This window comes from Psittacula echo (assembly GCF_963264785.1).
Source record: "Psittacula echo genome assembly, chromosome: 6".
Taxonomy (NCBI): Eukaryota; Metazoa; Chordata; class Aves; order Psittaciformes; family Psittacidae; genus Psittacula; species Psittacula echo.
In genome coordinates this window covers 52,351,525-52,372,876 of record NC_137743.1, presented here as the reverse complement: position 1 = coordinate 52,372,876, position 21,352 = coordinate 52,351,525, and the positions used below count along the sequence as shown (strand labels likewise).

Sequence of the window (21,352 nt, the reverse complement as noted above, 5' to 3'; positions counted from 1 at the left end):
TTATGTTGCCAGTAACAATCTTCCTATTTTCTTTTTCTCTTTTTTTCATAACTTTCTAAGTCAAACTAAGGAAAAAACCAGAGTTAGCGTGTGCCTCATTTGTTAAATGTCACTCCTAAATATGTGAATATTTTGGCTGCACTTCAGGCATTAAAATTGACAAGTAGCTTTGACTTTCATCTGTTTTCTACAGTTTTACACCTTTTGCTTTCACTGAATATTCCTTTGTTGATACGTTCGTAATTACCCAGCAAAAGCTACCAGAGCAACAACAGAGTATGGTGACCAGGAAATGACAAAAAGCAAGATGACAATCAGTGCAATTTTGGCCATCTTCCACTCATTTTTTATCCTCTGATACTGTTTCTGGAACTCTTTATTTCCATGTTTGCATCCAAAAGCTTGAATAGACCTAGGGGAAATAAACGTATGACAGCAAAAAAAGGAGGTAGGGAATTGAGCAAATGGCTTCATAAAGGGTGGCAACAAGTACTCTTATGCTAGTTTATGCTAAGTATCATGCTCTTTTAATGTGTGTTAATGTATATACATGACCAGTCCTTTAACTGCACTTTCATTGCACTAATCAGTGGCAGATTCATATGTGCTTCAGTAAAGAAAATAGTCCCGTACCAGAAGACTTTCCATATAAATTGGGTATTCAAGCATTGAACAACTCTGTGTTAAATATCGTTAGAGAAGTCCTTGCTTCTATAGGTCCAATTTTGCTACCTTACTCTCACTTTGTGCTTCTGAGCTGTATGACTAGATATGCTGATATCTACAGGACAGATACCTACAGATTACAAATGTAGTGGCAGACATTGACCTTTATTTTTACAACAACAGCTTTTCTTTCAAAGGCCTTTAATTAAATGGTTTACCTCTTTTCACCCTTTGTCAAACTTGTAGTTTAATTTGACCTATTTTTTGTGAAATAGTTGTTGATACACTGTTGTTAGGTGTCTGATATTCTTCTAGTATTTCTTTTGGTAGGTTAATCTCTGTGCTCCTTTCTCATCCTTCAGATTTCTATTGCTGCTACTCATACCATTTCCTGCAGCATTAGCCAATATACTGAACAGCTCTGGCTTAAATTCAGGAATGGCCCTTCTAAGCATCATGCTTCTTACCATGCTGACGACAGAATTCTTGTTTGGTTTCCGTTTTCAGTCATGCATACAAATTAAAAGTGAAAATCTTCCCTATTTTCTTTTCTTAGTCTTTGTTTCAAGAAAATAAGCAGGCAATGAAATGCAAGGATAAAAACTTAAAGCTGTTGGCTACTTACTTGTTGGCCTTCTTGATAGCCTCAAATATAAAGACATAGCTGTATATGATAGCAATCAAAGGAATGAAAAAGACAAAGCAGAAAAGCAGCATTGTGTATGCACGGACTGATGGTGTCAAAGTCATGTAGTCCCAGGAACAGGAAGTCATCAGACCCTCAGGAATATATGCACCTAGAAAGAAAGACAAGAAAATATATAAGCCATGACGTGATTCTTCCTCTGTGTGCAGAAGAGAAAGAAACTCAGAATAGCATGGGATTTAGTCCCATTCTTATAAAGGGGAAAAGAGTTTTAAAGGATACACAATTCTTTGTTCAAAGTACTTCATTTTCTTTTACTCTGTTGCCCTGTTGTATTTATGTTTAGAAGTCTAAGGCTTCATATCAGAAAGCTGAATAATTTTGTTTCATAAAATCATAGAATAGTTAGGGTTGGAAAGGACCTTAAGATCATCTGGTTCCAACCCCCCTGCCATGGGCAGGGACACCTCACATTAAACCATGCCACTCAAGGCTTCATCCAACCTGGCCTTGAACACCACCAGGGATGGAGCATTCACAACTTCCCTGGGCAACCCATTCCAGTGCCTCACCACCCTTGCAGTAAAGAACTTCTTCCTTATATCCAGTCTAAACTTCCCCTGTTTAAGTTTTAACCCGTTACCCCTTGTCCTGTCACTACAGTCCCTGATGAATAGTCCATCCCCAGCATCCTTATAGGCCCCCTTCAGTTACTGGAAGGCTGCTATGAGGTCTCCACACAGCCTTCTCTTTTCCAGGCTGAACAGCCCCAACTTTCTCAGCCTATCTTCATACAGGAGGTGCTTCAGTCCCCTGATCATCCTCATGGCCCTCCTCTGGACTTGTTCCAACAGTTCCATGTCCTTTTTATGTTGAGGACACCAGAACTGCACACAATACTCCAAGTGAGGTCTCACGAGAGCAGAAGTCTCTTGGTCCAAGGTCTCTTGAAGAGCAGAGTAGAGGGGCAGGATCACATCCCTTGACCTGCTGATCATGCTCCTTTTGATGCAGCCCAGGATACGGTTGGCTTTCTGGGCTGTGAGCGCACACTGAAGCCGGCTCATGTTAATTTTCTCATCGACCAGCACCCCCAAGTCCTTCTCTGCAGGGCTGCTCTGAATCTCTTCTCTGCCCAACCTGTAGCCGTGCCTGGGATTGCTCCTACCCAGGTGTAGGACCTTGGACTTGGCATGGTTAAACTTCATCAGGCTGGCATCAGCCCACCTCACAAGTGTGTCGAGGTCCCTCTGGATAGCATCCCTTCCCTCCAGTGTATCAACTGAACCACACAGCTTGGTGTCATCGGCAAACTTGCTGTGGGCGCACTCAATCCCACTGTCCATGTCACCGACAAAGATGTTGAACAAGACCAGTCCCAACACCGATCCCTGAGGGACACCACTCGTTATTGGTCTCCAGCCGGACATAGAGCTCAACTCTTTGCGTGCAGCCATCCAGCCAGTTCTTTATCCACCGAGTGGTCCGCCTATCAAGTTGATGCCTCTCCAATTTAGAGACAAGGATGTCGTGTGGGACAGTGTCGAAGGCTTTGCACAAATCCAGGTAGATTACGTCAACTGCTCTGCCCCTGTCCATCAGTTTTGTAGCCCCATCATAGAAGGCCACCAAATTGGTCAGGCAGGATTTCCCCTTAGTGAAGCCATGTTGGCTGTCACCAAGCACCTTGTTGTTTTTCATGTGCCTTAGCATGCCTTGCAGGAGAATCTGCTCCAAGATTTTGCCAGGCACAGAGGTGAGGCTGACTGGTCTGTAATTCCCTGGGTCATCCATTTTCCCCTTCTTGAAAATGGGGGTTATATTTCCCTTTTTCCAGTCATCAGGAACTTCACCTGACTGCCATGATTTTTCAAATATGATGGCCAGTGGCTTAGCAACTTCATTTGCCAGCTCCTTCAGGACCCGCAAATGCATTTCATCAGGTCCCATGGACTTGTGCACATTCAGGTTCTTTAAGATGGTCTCGAACCAGATCCTCTCCTACAGTGGGCCTAGGGTCTTCATTCTCACAGTCCCTCCGTCTGCCTCCCAAGACTTGGGTGGTGTGGTCAGAGCCTTTGCCAGTGAAGACCAAGGCAAAGAAGTCATTCAAAACCTCAGATTCTCCAAATGCAGGGTAGCCAGTTCTCCTGATAGATTCCGGAGGGTGCCTACATTGTCCCTAGTCTGTCTTATTCACTACATACCTATAGAATCCCTTCCTGTTATCCTTAACATCCCTAGCCAAGTTTAATTCTAACTGGGCCTTAACTTTCCCAGCCTGGTCCCTAGCTTCCCGGACAACATCCCTGTATTCTTCTGAGTCCGCCTGTCCTTGCTTCCACCTTCTATAAGCCTCTTTTTTCCTTTGAATTTTCCTGAGCAGCTCCTTATCCATCCAAGGAGGTCTCCTGTCCCTCCTGCTGCACTTCCTTCTAGTTGGGATGCAACACTCCTGAGCTTGTAGCAGGTGATCCTTGAATATAAAGAAACAGTCTTGGGCCCCCCTGCCCTCTAGGGCTATATCCCATGGAATCTTACTGAGCAGGTTCCTGAAGAGGCCAAAGTCTGCTCTCTTGAAGTCCAGGGCAGTGAGCTTGCTGCACGCTCTTCTCACTGACATAAATAGCAAGTCCCCCTCCCCACCCGCCGAGCCTGTCTTTTCTAAAGAGCCTGTAACCTTCCATTCCAACACTCCAGTCATAGGAGCCATCCCACCATGTTTCTGTGATGCCTATTATACCCCTGTAGACATGCACACATCTCTAATTCCTCTTGTTTGTTCCCCATGCTACGGGCGTTTGTATAGAGGCATCTGAGCCGAGCTCCAAATGAAGCCGGCTTATTGGCTGGAGCGGCTGGAATATCTCTACATTGCTCCGAGCATTTATTATTGGTGCTGGCAACTGAGTGAGTGTCTTGGGATGGAATGATGTCCCCCTCCCCAACACATCTAGTTTAAAGCAATCTTGACCAGTCTGTAATCCTTCTACCAAAACCACTCTTCCCCTTCTTTATCAGAACAGCTCCACCAGCCCCCAGTAGACCTGGCCTACTAACTTGGGTCCTATGTTCAAGACACCCAAACTCCTGACTACGACAGCACCCTTTTAACCATTTATTAACCTGGCCAATCCTCCTAGCTTTTTTATGGTCCTCCTCTGTATCCTGGAGAATTGACGAAAAGAAGTTTCATAGAATCATAGAATGGTTTGAGTTGGAAAGGACCTTAAGATCATCTAGTTCCAACTCCCCTGCCATGGGCAGGGACACCTTGCACTAAACCTTGTCGCCCAAGGCTCTGGCCAGCCAGGACTTGAACGCTTTCAGGGATGAAGCTTCACAGCTTTCTTGGGCAACCTGTTCCGGTGCCTCACCACCCTCACAGTAAAGAACTTCTTCCTTATATCTAACCTAAATCTCCCGTTTAAGTTTAAACCCATTACCCCTTGTCCTATTGCTACAGTTCCTGATGAAGAGTCCCTCTCCAGCATCCTTGTAGGCCCCCGTCAGATATTGGAAGGCTGTTATGAGATCAGGGTGAACAGACCCAACTTTCCTAGCCTGTCTTCGTATGGGAGGTGCTCCAGCCCCCTTATTATCCTCATGGCACTTCTGTTTTGATTTTTTTTTTTTAATTAAAGAATTATAAACACATGGGTGAACTTTATTTTGCAGTTAAGGGAACAACCAGGAAAGCAAAGACTGCCTGTAGTATTTGTGGTGCCTGGGGTATTTCCCGTGGTGAAAATGAACCAGGTGTACAAGCAGACTTCATCACTGCAATGAGTCCTTCATTTATCTCCTCTCTCCTCTCCAGTGAGTTTTTTGTTCTCCTTCACCAATGAAAGAATATTACCGACCACACCCCATGCCTGGCTCTATCTCTATTTTCAGTGTTCACTCCTCGTTCACAGGCTTGATGTTTGGACATTTGGACATTTGGACATTCATCACTAAGAAGTTCATGAGTCATCTGGAAACATTCAGGACCCAACTGGGTGGTCCTCATCTCCTGCTGGCAACTTAATCTCCATTTGCCAGGTGTCTGTCTTGCCACTGGCTTGTTCCTGACAACTTCTACAAAGTTTTCTGAATATACCTTTTCAAGTGTAGCTGCAGGTCCACAATGATGTCTGTTCCTTGGAGAATGTTCCTGTCTCGTTGGCAAGGGTTACCTCCAAACATGAATCAAAAGTCCCCAGAGAAGTGTGAGAAGATGTTTCCATGGGAGCTCTGGTGCCTACCTTCAGTCCTCCTCACGATATGCATTATACTGCTTCCTCTTCTCCTCATCTGACAGCACCTTATAGGCAGCCCCCAGGTCCTGGAACTTTTGTGTCCAGGAGTTGTCAGTGTTCTTGTCAGGATGGAGCTGCAGCACCAGTTTCTGGTAGGCCTTCTTGATGTCCTTGATGGAGGTGCTGCAGGACATCCCCAGGATCTTGCAGAAGTCCCTCATGGTGGCAGCCTTCCCACAGAGGCAGAGCAGCAGGAGGCAGAAACAGCCAAGCCAGCCAGGGCCATGGCGCAGCAACCAGGCCTGCCGGGGGAGGCAGCAGGGAGAGGGAGCAGCATTTCAGTTCCTGAATATTGTTTAAAGCTCAACATAGTCAAAGAGCATCTCTGCAGATACTTCAGTGGATCTTCAATCGAACCTGCCTTGTTTTTAAATATCTCCCTTTCCTGTCAAATTGCTCTCTTCTCAAGGAGTGAAAAGAAACTGATTGCTACAGCTACCACTTTTTTAAGCTTGTGCAGCCAAGGGAAATTTACTGTGCAAAGGAGAATGATCTGTTGTGCAGATCAAACTAATTTTGTCATGAGGTATAGTTCAGTACAAAGAAAAAACCATCATACATACATAATATTCTGCCTGATATAAAATATAATCTCCTTAAAGGAACCGTGTCAAACTGTTAAGTAAAAAAGTTGTCACCAGAAGTCTTCTTAACTTTGTATTTTAATTTTCACTGTTTTCTGTAATATTTTCTGTTGAACTGTTAAAAGTATTGCACCAGATGTGCTCAGATACATCTAATTGAAGTATGAGAGTACTGTGCATGCTATTAGAATCTAATTACAAGATAACAACACCCTTCAAGCAACTATTTTACCTTCTCCAATTAAGAATCTAGAATCTAAGACTACGTTGTCATTTTGTCATTCTAATAGCTACTCATTCAACTAAAGGCTGCTTCTCCCAGTACTGCAGTTTGTCTGCTTAAACATACTTCATGTTTATGGGTGACCAGAATGACAAGAAGACAATAACCAAATTCTGCTGAAATACTACTCAGTAGCTGAGTTGGTTGCAGTATCCTTTGGGAAGGTCAAACATTGCTGTGTTTTCATCTCAGCTGAGCTGACACATTCTCTTCTGGAATTAGGAAGCACAATAATGGGCTAGAGGTTTGAATGATGAGTTCATTCGAACTTACTGACTGAAACGGATGACTCATAGGAAACAAATAATAGTAGAGAGGTGGATTAAAATGAGGAAGAATAACAGAAACTCTATTTGTTACAAGTTGCAAGGATCAAGATGCTGCATTTGTGTTCCAATTTGCAGGCGTAAGATTCACATTTACAAAAGCAAATTAGTTACTAAATGACATCCTTATTGGAAGCTGTAGTGAAGATACCAGTGGCTGAGTGGAGAATGGAACCAAAACCTAATGCAATCTGCCCATCTAGAATATAGTCAAGACTTACTGAAGATGTACTTGCAAAACAGACTCAGATTGTATTCCTCTTTTATGTGAATTATTTCACTTATATGTCATTGGATTTGGTTCAGTGGAAATAGGTATGGGAAAATAGGTGGCTGCATCCTGCCAAGGCCAGTTTTGGAACTGATTCTATCTACTGTTCTTTATTCAGTAAAGAATGAGCTTAAGGAAGAGTGCCATTGTCATATAATATGCTGTAATACACTTCTTTTCCCCCCTTTTGATTAGAGATTTTTAGTTTCAATACATATTTTATCAGTTTTCTTCAAATCTGTTTATTCAAGCCTAATATGCAAGCACTAACTCAGCCCTCTTCTATACCTGTAACCAGTCTTTAATCCAATGCTATGAGGGAAAAAAAACTTTCATTCCGTTTAACTTACTCCATCCAAAGAAGGGTGGGAGGCTCCAAGCCAAAGAGTACAGCCAGACTCCTACCAGGATTATTAGGGCCTTCTTCTTAGACATCACTCCAACAGAAGCCAGAGGTTTCGTGATGACAAAATATCTGTCCAAGGCAATCACCATCAAAGTGATCATAGATGTAATGCCAAAAAGAGCTCCGCAGAAGGCATACAGCTCACAGCCTTTCAATGAAGATGACAGAAGTAGCAGTGAAATTAATCTACCATGCCAATTAATTTCTGGAATAGTTCAAGACTGTGTTTCTTGTGAACGAATGTCTTCTGGAATTTGTAAAGCAATGGAAGTTCACCTTTCCTGCAGTTGGAATACTGTCTCAAAGCTGCTATCTTGCCAATTATATCATTTGTGGAGATAAACTTCAAAGATTTTGTTTGCTTGGGTTGCTGGAGACAGTGACACTTAACATGTTTTCACTCACTGATTTCTGATATTTCTAGTGGGATAATTTTAACAGTCTATTAGTAGCTTGTTTAACTCCAGTTCTACTGCAGCTCCAGTGGAAACGGATGGTTTTTTAACAGTGGGTTATAGCTACTTTGATATCATAGAACCCTTTACCTTTCAAGGTCAGCATACCTGAAGTAAATATGCAGACTATGAATATATTAATGAGTGATTCTGATGAAGTAAATATGCAGACTATGAATACATTAATGAATTATCTTAATTATTGAAACAGCCTAGTGATTAAAAGCAGTGGTTTGGGTTTTCATTTTAACATGTATACTTGAAACCTTTGTGGAACTAAATAAACTGTGCTTTTGGTCATCAGAGATCAAGATAGCAACATTACCTCTCTGACCTTCCTGTCTGTTGATACCTGTTCAAGAAGCAAGAATTAAGGCACCTTCATTCCACATCTTTCTGCACAGGAAATGTTCTGTTAATATTTCTGTTGTGAAAACTCACTTTTGCCAAGCTTTCTTGCCTCACTTTGCCAAGTGCAAGTCCCAGAACAGGTTATTTAGAAAAGCTTTTAAGCTGGTGTGTTATGGAATGGCATTGCTCATAACTTCAGAGCTAAGTTACGATGTAACTGGGGAAGAATTCTGGCAAGAAGACTAGTCCTGCACCTTACGTTGCCAATGTCACCTTTGTATCTACCTCATGTATGTAATTTTCCTCTCCCTGGTGGGACTATATTTATCGCACACAGACAAAAATATTCAAAGAAACATTTGTGTCAACACTGAAACAATGTTGAAAAATCTTCTCAACATTGCAAGGGGACCTGAGGATAGGGAAATAGTAGTTTAACTGCCACTATGATAAGAACATACTTAATGATAATCTCATAAAGAATATATACAAACCTTTCTCACCAAAAATCCAGTGTCTGTGGAGGCTGTTGGTGAAAAAAACTGGAGACTGTGTAATGGACATCAGGAAGTCACTAATAGCTAGATTGATGATGAATATGTTGGCTGGAGTCTGAAGGCTCCTACTCCTAAAGAGAGCAGAAGAAAAAATGCTAAATGCTGCTGCACTGTTAATTACATTGTTGCTCTTTCCTGTGAGCTTTGTCAGCTTCACAAACACCAAGGCACACTCTATGCAGCAAGCTAGAGCAGAGTGCTTCTCATTTCCTTCACAAAAGAACATAAGCAAGGCTGTTTTACACCTTTATACTCCTGTGCACATTAGAGGATTCACAGCTCACTGATGGGGATAAACTATATTATTCCTTAAATATTCTGACCCAGTGTACTGCATGGCCATGATTAACAGGAAATTCAAGTGATGTATTCTATGGATTTCTGGATCTAGGTCATTTTAAGCAGGGGGAGGGGAGTGCATTTTCCACTACTGATAAGACCAGCAGTGACAAATACAGGGATTAAGCAAACTCACATGTACCACACCAAGCATTTTGGTTTACATCCATTCTTTTCTGTGACACTCATTTCACTGCCCAGACGCTGACTTTAAACAGATCAATAGCCATCCTTCAGTGTATCCGGCCTGTATTCAGTTCACAGAATACTGTTCACAGTATTGTAGTATAGTGTTCTAAAGGGTACACATAAAAGCTTAACTGAGAGCTCCTCAGTTTGCAGTCTCTGTGTAACATTTTAGCTCCTTTCTCTAATTTTCAATCTGAGACACAATTGAAAAATACCAGCATAAATGATGAGTTCTTTGCACTGATCCAGAATCAACTGATAGGGCTACTGTAACCTATTTGCAATTTAGGAGCAAGGAGTTATTATTAGTAGATGCTTATGGGCCACTCGTATATATTCAGTAGTCTGCAAAGTTACTGAATATATTTCTATTTCAGGCAGCTGGTTGTCTTACAGTTTGCAATTACTTGAGACTGCTTTGTAGGCATCTGATGTGTTCTCCAAACTTCTGATGTATTTATTACTTTGCAGTCAATATCCCTTTCTGTCTTCATAACGTCTTCAAATTAAGACAAATGTCTTTTAGTGGAACTGCAACTGCCATGTCTGGATTTCCTGTATGGGACCAGCCAAAGAGCTAAGCAGCTCAAGTACTTCATCCTCACGTATGTGGTCTGCATGCCAATGCCTATTCTGTTTTTAAGGCTGTATCGTTCACACTGAAGTGTTGGTATCTACTATGAATGCACATACTGAAACCTGCCATTTAATGCACCACATAAATATAGGCTCGACACCCAGCCTACCTTCACCCACACTCCAGTGATTCAAGTTAACACAGCCAAATTATCATATAATTGCTGTTATTTTAGTTTATTACATTTGTTCCTAAAGATCAATGATGAAGTAGAAGCTCACTGGCCTGGACATCATGCCAATGCTCTGCCCAATTGTGACAAAACAGAAACAGGATGGCAGAACAGAAATGGTGAAAGTATCACATCATTGTCAGAGATCCAGTTTCCTTCAAATATAAAAGTTGGAATGTGGCTTTAGTTAAGAGGAAATAAGCCAAGTGTTAGAAAATGTGAAAACAAGAGATATGACAGTGAGGAACAGAGTGGGAAAAGAAACTGAGTAGTAAGCAGCATTTCTAAAATAGAGAAGATATGCAGGAGACACAGGTGCAAAACATCCCATCAGTCCAGTGCAGACATAATTCAGCCAATAGAATTAAAAAATCACTGGGTGGTTTCTGCTTTGGCTGCTTTTCTATTGCTTGACATATCTGGGTGATTCTTTACAGTTTCACTAAGAGTTTTCCTGTGGCTATGGTTAGTGGGAGTCAGAGAAATGGCAGGTTGTCATTTTTTTTGCTACAGCAATGTCTCTTGGTGCATTTTACTATGTCTGGATAGTAGTCTGATGGTACATTGACTGTGCTGCATTTGCAGAGCACAGTCAAGGTACTGTTAATGTTCATAAATCTGAGTATTTTTTTAAAAAATCTGAAAGACAGATACCTGCAGAAAACATAGAAGACCAGGAAATTACCCAGAGTTCCTGTGATTCCCACAATAAGAACAACTACTCCAATTGTATAGTGGGCATGGTCTGGGACATCCACTGTAGGAAAGGCACCAGGCACATCTGGCACTGTCATCTTCTGTGGAGGAAGCAAGAGGTCACAGGTATATCAGACTTTACTGAATAAACTGGCGTGTGCTTCTCTAGAGGAAGAAATGGTCAAGAATGCAAAAAAGCAGCAAGCAAAAAAAAAAAAAGAAAAGCTAATTGCTTTTAGATCACATTTACTGTTGATCATCTTCAGGAGACAAATATGTCATCAGCAGTGCAAAGTCAAAGGGCTGTTTATATTTTTACTGTTGGTTTAGAATTTTGATGAAGAAAGGCAATCAGTTTTCTCCCAGTAGAAAGATAGGGATATAGAGAACTAAAAGACAGGAGGGGACCCTTTTCATTGCATCTGACATCAAGTAATGCAGTGCTAAACAAGTAAGTTTTCTGTAGTTTTCATTTCAGGGGAGCTTCTGTACCTGTGAAGTACAATTTCTGTTTTCCTCTGACATCACTGGCTAGGCTTCTGTAACTAGAAATGATCTTCTGTGGATGAATATGCATTTATTTCTTTAGTAGCATGGCTATTTCATTTCTCCTGCTGAATAATGCTGACTTGTGAGCTGCCCTCAAGCCTCAGTTACCAAAAGCCTGGCAGCATGCAAGAGTTCCTTGGAAACTAAATTAAGGATCAGAAAAATTAAACCACAAATCCTTTATACCTTATGCATGGTTTCCATACCAGTTCTATTTTTGCTCTACACTGAATTAAGGTTTTTTGCTGTCTGTGAATTATGTGACAAATCACTTGATGAAAGCACATGTGTCTTAATCAACTAATAACTCACAGCAAAATTCGGTAGCCAAGTCTGAAGACTACAGCATTTTAAACAATAATTTAAAAACATTTTTTGGTTACATATCAGGAGCCATGAACACATTTTAAGCTGAGTGACCCCAGATTAGTAATGAAGCAAACAATAAGGCTGCATCCAGGAAGCAGGATGACCTGATAGACATTGAAGAGAAGAGAACAGCTGTCCAAACCATCACTGTTCTGCTGCCTTTTGCCATAAGGTCAGGCAGGGAGACTTAAACACTCACTTCTGTGCAACTGCCACTGTCCTCAACGTATCTTGGCATCAGCTCCAACCACCTAATGGAGTCATGACAAATATCAAGTCCTGTCCTCACTCATCTGCATGGACAGATCCTGTCTGTTCTTCATAGCCAGGCTTACCTCGTCAAGGGTCAGTCACTATGGAATGGCATGCCAATGCCACTGCTCATAGCTCAAGCCTGCAAGATGCAGCCATGGCATTCCTAAGCTACTGAGCTACAAGAATCACACAAGGATTGAGAAATGCATGGGAAATGTTTTGAATCATTTGTAGCCTCCCTACTATGAACACTGTCAACTTGGCTGTGGCCTAGGATCCAGGACAAGTGAATTGCCTGTATCAAGGTCTGTGCCTTTATCAAGCTTAAATGGTGCTATGAGGCTGTATATATTCTTTTGAATTGTAAATACTGGCAGGTGGTGGTACAGCTGTCATGTGCAGTCATTACTTCCCAGGAAAAGGAAGGTTGCTGGTAGGAAAGGAGGAAAGTGCACACGGGTAGATATGAAGTTCTCCCTTTTATGCTGCAGTTGTTTATGCAGTAGTTGGTATTTGCAGTCAGAATGCAACCCAGAAATGCCTTTGACAATACCCCAGTTATCAAAGGAAATGGTTATTTTCAGAAAATAGAGGCAGACATTACTTCTGAATACATCTGTGAGACTGGGCAGAAGTTACGGGAGCATATATTTAAAACAAGGGTGGCAATAGCAGGAGGTGAACCCCAGGACTGTTTGGAATTCTGGAAGAGATTGTCTTTGCTTGTATGCTGAAGATTTGCCCACAGCAATCCTCAACAACTAGAAAGCACTCCTTGGGTTTCTGCATTAGCAGCAATAAAATGCTGGACAAATATCCTGATCTTAGAGAAAGAAGATGTGGATATGGCTGTTACTGTAATTGGAGCAAAAGATTGAAGTTGATACACTAACTGAATAACAGTATCATGGCATTTGTTATTCAGGTTCCTGTATCAAATTGTAGGTTGGCATCACATCATCAACAGCAGTGGGCATCTTGCCTAGGTAGAAATTGCTGTGCTTAACACACTGGCAGTAAAATAACCCAAAAAATCCCACACTAATAGCAAGTGGAGAGGGAGAGTCTGAGATAAAAGTGTTTCAAATAAATGAGATTGGGTGTTCCTTGGTTTGTTTTGGTTTTACTTTTTTGGTTTTCTTTTCCTTAGGCTTGTGGCTTAAACATATTTTAACTGCTGTTCTAAAGAGAGTTCATGATGATTATTAATGGAATGGAGATTTCTGATGTTTTTTCCTGTAGCTATCCATTTAATCAGAACTGGATCAAGGTAGCAGAAATGAAGCAACTAAAGGAGCTTGTTTTGGCTACAAAGAACAGATTAAAGTGGTTTTAATTTGAATTGAATTTATGGAAAACTAAGAACAAGGAAAAATTTAAAAGGTAAATATAAATACCCAGAGAAATCACAAGAGAGAAAAGGTTATTTAAGGGACAGTAGAAGACTTTAAAATTACTTGCTCAGGAATAAAACAAGTTCAGAATCAACAAAAATGTCAAGTGTGAAAAAAATAAAGGAATAACATAGTGGAGCTGTGATAGAACATAAGTAATACTAAATATATGGGGGGAAAAGAAAGGTCTGTGGGAAAGAGGAATAAATTCACATTTTAGTGTGGACTTCTGTTGGCCTGGGATTTTTACCACAGGATCCAATTCTGACTATTCTCTAAGAGGGAAAAGTCATTTATTTAAAAAAGTAATTTCAGTTGTTTTGTTGGAAATACAGAGCTGATTCAAAGTTTCTTTAAGGCAAAGAAAGGTACTGATTGACTGACAAGGCATTAAATAAGACCTGACCTCTTCAAGTTCATCAGTAAGTTGCATGCATACTGCTTCCTTACTAGAAAATGAAAACACATGCCTGTATCACTCTTAGTTGCAGATCTTCTACAGGAATTGTACTTCAAAATAAAGGACAAAGAGAAGAAGATAGTGCTTGAAGAAATCAGGTCAGCAGGATAATCAAGGAATCAGACAATACTCAAAGCTTTTCTCTATTCAGTTTCTCCAGCAGATGGACCTTATTTAGCTTCTGTCTTCTGTTTTCACCCCATGGTATGAGTATTTGGTTGGCAGGGGAGAATAAAACCCCACTGTTGCAATCTCCACTGTAGCAATTGTCCTTTGAGAATACTCTGAACAAGTATTCCAATTGCATTGATAATACACAGCATTGTTGCCTTGCATTTTTTTCTATTCAAAATTCTTTCTAGAATCACCTCCTAAGGAAGATAAGAAAAAAACCAAGCAAAACCAGCACTTCATTATTCCTCTTCCAAGTGCTATGAAAACACAGTTTGTTTAATGTTACGTGGTTCAAAACATCACCAAATGCACAAAGAAACTGAATTGGAAGCTAAGAGGTTGGACGTTTTCCAGTGAATGGACAAATGGACCACAGTTTTCCTGAGTCAAGAAGATACTTGCACCTGAGGCTCTAGGCCACTGGGTGCCAGTATACCCACAGACCAGCTGTGCTGTGGGTGGCTGGGTCGGTATGCATTCTGTAGGAAGCAATTCATTGGGAAGCACCAACTTCCTGAGAGTCAATATAAACATTGCACATTTCTCAAGCAAGCACAAAATGGTCATGGAAGCTGTAGAGGACATCAAGGTAGTAACTGTAATGTAACAAAATTTCCTTACAGTAAGTACTGAGAGTCAGTGGGAGAACATATCATAGCCAAGGACAGCCCTTTAGTCAACCTTAAAAGCAAGGTTTATAATACTGTTTGAGTATGTGAAAAATGGCCTTTCACTAGAACTGTAAAAGAATTTGTGTTCTTAATCTCCAATAGGAATATCATTTATTATTTATTTACACCCTAGTTTTGCATAATCAGATGGATAATTTTGGTGTCATCAGGAACTTGGGAAGTGCCACGCTGATTCAGAGCGCCATTCCTGACAAAACACTAGCCTGACTTTAGCCACAACTGGGTGTTTCACAGAGCTTCAAAACATGCATAGTGAACAGTGATGTGGGAATTTAATTTTCAGTATAGAGTCTTAGCAGTTAATTTGTACCCTAAAACAGGCTTACTGTGCATTTGAAAGGATAATCTTAGAGGAGGATATTTTTATTCTCCAGATATAGGTGTAATCCTTTTCTAAATCCTACTCATCATTTGCCTCAATGCAGTTAGTGGCAAGAAGTTACGAAGTTACGAAGTTGCCCTACATTAGTGTATTTACTTCCAGCAGGTTTAAGTATATCTTTGTGAAAACACTAGAATAGAGGGAAACAGCTAGGTTTAATGCAATCTGTTTTCTTAAAATGTTCACTGTTCTCCCTAAGGAAATGCTTGTCTACTGCCTGCAACAAAAACAGCTAAAACAGAACTGACCATGTTTTCAGTTGCCATTCAGTAAACTTGACTGAGACTTACAAATTTAAGATGCTTTTGGGGAGTTTGGAGAAAAGGAAGTGTTTGATAGATAAATAGGTCTAAGTCCTTTCTGTTCTGGCCTTGTCTGTGGAGGCTGCAGCACAACATGGGGCCTCATTCTATATCTATGGCCTGTTGCCCCAGCTGGTTACAAGGGAAGCAGAATTCTTTCTGGAGGGCCAATTTGAGGAGCAGCCTGCTTCTTCAGGAAGAGAACAGTGCACTTTCATTTCTGCTCAGGCTTGGTGCAAGTAGAGTGTTGTGACTTAAGCACTGAACCCAGGACAGAGAGAAAGGGGTAAAAATTAATCAGATACAGAGAACATCAGTGTAGGGCAGAACTTGCATTTCACCATGAAGTTTGTTAAGACCCTGCAAGACACTGGTCTGAAGAGAGTTAAAAGGCTAAAGGAATTCCTTTGCAGTCCAGGACAAAACAGTAATTCCTAAGTGATTTGCCCAGGTTAGAAGGAATTCTAGATCAGAGATAAAACCCAGGAATATTTGACATCTGCATCTATTCTGTCTTGGGAGTCTGTTTATTATACACATTTTCATAAAGAGATGACTCTTTAAATAGTTATTTTGTAATTTACTAAAAAACCCCAAACAAGCAAAAAAAAAAAAAAAAACCAAAAAAAAAACAAAACACAACAAACCATCACAAACCAAAAAAAACAAACCAGCTTAGAATAACTTCTAGCAGAGAACATACCATTTTTGAAAGGACCACACACAAACAATGCAGTTCAACTATTACTGCGGAAAAAAAACCCCCTGTTTTCAAAGTAAGAAAAAGGTCATATCACTTAACTAACTGTCTACTTGGAAATGTTGATTGTTGAAGTTCTATTAAAGCTAACAGTGTTGATGGTAGTAGGAGCAAGGCCATGAATGTAAATACTTGTACTGAACATAAAACCATGTTTGATATAGCCCACTCCTCACGTTCTCCCAATGGCAAGAGTATAAAGCAAGGTTTAGTTTATACTTACAGGGAAAGCAGAAATCCTCATAAGGTCATTTGGGGATTTGAACGTATTTCAATGCTGGTTCTGATTGATTAATCGATTTTTATTTTTGTGTGTGTGACATTGTCTTAAAAGCCAGGAATAGAAAAGACTAGGACAGTGACATTTTTCAGCTACCTCTGCCTGGACATTGGATGGATTATATCTAATTTGGTGTAAAACAACACAAGGAAAGGGGCATAGGGACTGCTATGTCATGCTTTTATGAATTCATCTGGCTCCAAACCGGAGGCATTGGTCTTGCAGATTGAAAGTTTCAATGGAACAGAGCCCAGTTCCAAAACATAACAAGTTTTGACAGTCCCACATTGATTCTGGCAATGTATCAAGTTTCTTTGTTCTTAATTTTCCTACAAATACAGGTAATAAAGTGGCTTATTTACACAGTAGGACTTATACAACCAATGGTAGCATTAGGCCTTTTACATTACAGCAAATCACACAGTTTAGAAAAATCATCAGAATAGAAATACTGTAATTTCCTAGAGTTTCTAGGTGCAGTGTTGGTACTGCCTACCTAGAAGGGACTTCAAACAACTGGTAACACTTATTTTTCTTTACGGTTCCTTGCCCTGATTTCTGAGCTTGCCTCTATAGGCACTTGTTCTGTGATGACAGGCAGCACAAAGAGGAGTGTAATCCCACCTCAATTATGGTTTCAGCAGGGTGACGCCAACTGCTAAGCCCTCTTTCCAGTAGACAGCAGGACTTTCCATAGATGATGTTTTTCCTGTTGAGCGATTTAGATTTTGAATCCTATCTTCCAGATTTAATCTCAACCACAAGCAGCATTTATTGCTTTCAGTCCTGAAATTCTCTTAAATCAATCTTTGTGTCAAATTAAAATGCAAAACTTTGAAAATACACACACTTGGCCTAGAGAGAGGAAACAGACAGCTAATTATGTATTTTCAGCAGAATAAGGAAAAAATCCGTTTCTAATTTTCTGATGTAAGTCACTCTGTCCCCAGAATCCTTTTCCGTTTTTCCATGTGCTCCAGTCCCTGTTATCCCTGTCTGCTGTGTTCTGCTATTCTCTTTTATATGTTATCCATCTAATTTAGTTTGTAAGTGCCTTGGCTCAGGACACTTCTCTGTTTATCTTTCTGTAAGACACTGCACAAATCCAGTTTTTATTAAAAAATAGAAAATCAGACTGCATTTTCACTATGCAAATACTAAAATATTTACTGATCCTTTATTATAAATTAGGATCAAACTGAAAAACCCAATCCAACATCCTATATGCATAGAACCTTCTGGAGTGTTTGTGTTGAAACTTGAACACAATTTTAAAGTGTCTACTGTGTTATGTGGGCCATGCCAAAATACCTGGTGTGACCACATCAAGAATTTAAGTTGAATTTCAGATTTGGAAAACTTTTAAAATTAGCTTGCTTAAAGTATTTTATTCTTTACTTTTAAACAGACTTCTGTGAAAAAAGCAGGTGAACAAAACTTTGTAGTTCTAATAGTGGACTGAGATACACAACAGGAAGAGGACTTCTGACTTCTTTGGTTTGGGCTTGTGGGTGGGAATGGAGAATATTTTTAGCCAGCCCAAAGGAATTTGATCCTGAAATGTCATCACAGTAGAGTCTCACCTTCACACCTCTAAGGAAATTTTCTTTCTGTTTAGTACTTCACAGCTGAGAAAGAGCTTTGATAGAACTTACCTGAAAGCCTTCTGAACAGATCACTTGGGCAACTGCAAATAATGACTCTTTAACATTTACACTCCACTGCATTTACAGACTGTTACAGAAATTAGGGGGATTTCCATCTTGAATAGTAACACAAGAGAGCATTGTGTTTAACTACCAAACAGCTGTTTAATACCCAAGAACCTGTTGTTTTGACAGTTTGCAACATATTTGGTGTGCTTTGCCATTAACTCTTCCTCCCTATCTTCTGCCCATGTAACTCTGCTGAAAAACACTACTTCTACGGTCCTTTTTGTGGTAAATAAATAAAGGAATGAAAAGAAGATTTTAAAGTTTTCATTATGCTGTTCATTATTACATTACAGCAACAAATGTGTACATGCACCTTAAATGTCCATTTACAGTTCTACAAATGCCAGCTTTGCCAGCAGAACTACTTCTACAGCTTTTAGTGACAGAAAACACTTACTGTTGGGGCTCTAAGCGGCAGGTCCATCAGTGTGTAGGCATTGGCTTCCAAGTCATTCCAGGTGTTGAAGGACTCCACAATTTTGGTGCAGTTGCGGTCCTCAGAGAGACAAGAGATCTCCCTTTGAATGGGCTGACTATTCACATGAACAAAATCTAAGAAAAGGAAAGAAAGAAAAGCTCTCCTCTGAATTTAGTCAGCCAATTTACCTTTTTATGTGTATGTAAAGCAGGTTGTTAGATTCTCTGGAATAACGTGAGGTCCAGTGCAGAGTTTCTCACTAGAGCTTCGGATCGTTTCACTCCGTCTTAGCAAAGCGCAGCAGCAGCAGCTTCCATTTAAATACAGGAGATAGCAGAGTCTGCACATGCCCAGTTTGAAGATTGTTCCATGCAGATTCCAGCTGCACTTTAATGAAAGTATATAAAACTAATGCTGACTTAAAAGTGCTGTTTTCTTTTTTGCTTTTGACAGTTATGTGTCTGAATTATAATACTATATCCATATTATCCACATCTGAAGACAAAAAAGTTAAAAGATTGACTTCATTGTCTGTTGTAAATATTAGACTTTACTGTTCATTTTCACTGTATTGGTAAATTAGTTTTTTGTAGTCTGCTTTTAAAGAAGATGTATGTGTACAGTTCTGTTGAAATTGGCTGAACTCAGATTCTGATATATAACAATGTGCTTATGTGGACTTCTGTCTTGTAGAATTTAGGTCACAGTTGGTCCACTTCTAAAAATAAACAAAAAATAGGGATAAAACCCACTAACATCATCTTTTTTGGCTTTTCAGTTAAAAAAAAAAAATAAATAAAAACACAAAACCCCAGGCAAATACTTTAGGCAGAGAACAGCAAATAACCACTTCTTTCAAGAGTCATCTGCTTTCTTTTACAGTTGTGTTTAGTTAGTGTGTACATGAACAGATTATTCCTCACACAAATCTTCCTTTGCACTGCACTATGCAGAGATGCAAATTGCTGTATTTGCAGTTGAAGGTCCGTTACTGTGGTAAAGTGAAGTTTAATTGCAATGGAGAATTTAGCACAGAGTGTGAAAAAGCTGTTCCAGCAGATACTGCAGCCTGAATATCACAGAGTTTAGGCCTTCCACCCACTGTCAAAATGACCCAAATGAAAGCTATTAGCTTCGTTGCAGTTGATAATAAAAACAGATGGTGTGAACTGTTCCTGGAGGCCCTTGTGAGAAGGTTGTTATAGTACCAGTAGGATCTGTATTCCTCCACCTCTGCATGGATTCCCATTCTCACGTCCTTTTCCTTAAATTAGCACTTGCACTATCTGACCTTAAACTGGAGGAAAACGGATTGCATTTCTTTGCATGAACAGGTGCTGTGCCTCTGTATCAAAGGCACTCATCTACAGTGCTGCAATTACCTTTCCTTGATAGTCATTCAAGGCATGTAGCATTTACTTTGTGTCACCCGGCCACTGACCATTAGCCGGAGGAGACACTTCTTAGACTCTACAGGCACTCAAACTGTGAGATCTTAAAAATAATTATTAGGAGACTTGCTGTGAAAAGCAGAGCGATTTCATCCAGTATCTCTACCCTTCAGTGTTAGGTAGACACGACCAAGCCAGATTTCAACTATCTGTGGCAGAACTGATCCCAGAGGTGCCTAATCACCTGACAATTTTCAACATTGTCAGTGTCTGAAATTCTGTAGTCATTTTCTAGGGTGTGCTCTTCCCCTTTTCTCTATGAGTGACATCAGACACTTGAATATCAGGGCAATAGTGGATATGACATTAATGGTATGAACTTCAGAAGACACTGATGTGAACTCCAAATCCATCCCTGTATTCCTGGATACACAGTGTTTGCATGCAGCATGCTGTAGATGTGAAGCAGCAAACAATGGTGTTGGACATTTTGACAGGAGACTTTTGGGAGGTAATTTTGCATTTTACTACTAAAAAGGCAGGAGTCATTACAGAAAGCCATAACGTGAAACTGTCAAAAACATGTACTTTCTTCAAATTAAGCTTATCAAGGGAATAGAGCAGAAAATATATTTTCATTATGAAGTGCAAAGAGAAGAAGCAATGGGAGATTTGTGCGAACTTCATGTTCAGAAAAGTTCCATACAGTTACATCGTGCTCTTATCAAACTGATAAGATACAAAGTTTGAGACATATAATCTTCAAAGACAGGCATAAATACTAGGTCAGAGGTGTTCTCTGACTTGGCATTCTAAATTTCTTTGCTCAAATCCACTTAGTTTTATGCTTTATGTCTTAGTTTTGCGCAATGCCAACACACATTCTCTTTACATACAGCTTGTACATTAAGTTTTTCTTTTCCCTTGGTCACAGATTACATTTTTCTTCCTTCTTATTTCCTCTCATCTTAATAACAACTCAGTGCACTGAAAATATTTCCTTTCCAATTAGCCTGGAAGCATTCAATTTTTGGTATTGTTGGGGGAGCGCATAATATGTCTGGCAGAGTAACCAGATCATGGGATAAATGTAGTATTTTTTAAAGTAAGTCAGACATTATAGAAGCTATGTATCTTCTTGATTCATTAGATTTGGTGGTGTCGTAATTTCCAGATAGAATAATTAGATTAGTACAGCAGTTCTCAAGAGTATATTATAAAAGAATACGCAGTATAAAGGAGAGAAAGAAAGTTTTCCCAGTGAGAAGTGGATGCTAGTCCAAAGATTGGATTTGATATCCGTCCTTAGCCTCCGGGGCCTGTTTTTGTGAA

The 21,352-nt window shown here is 40.1% G+C and overlaps 1 protein-coding gene across 1 annotated transcript in view; it reads right to left on the bottom strand.

The window, feature by feature from the left end:
* The window catches only part of OPN4 (opsin 4), a gene marked incomplete at its 3' end in the record, with an annotated part of 35,141 nt that extends 16,479 nt beyond the window's left edge, over nt 1-18,662 (bottom strand). Inside the window, exons 1-6 of the mRNA XM_080622014.1 lie at nt 18,609-18,662; nt 10,838-10,980; nt 8,784-8,917; nt 7,428-7,631; nt 1,292-1,463; nt 248-412 (exon numbers count right to left, since the gene is read on the bottom strand). Coding sequence (XP_080478140.1) covers nt 248-412; nt 1,292-1,463; nt 7,428-7,631; nt 8,784-8,917; nt 10,838-10,980; nt 18,609-18,635 — 845 coding nt within the window. The 5' untranslated portion in view covers nt 18,636-18,662. The remainder of the gene's footprint in view (nt 1-247; nt 413-1,291; nt 1,464-7,427; nt 7,632-8,783; nt 8,918-10,837; nt 10,981-18,608) is intronic.
* Nucleotides 18,663-21,352: the final 2,690 nt, after the last annotated feature.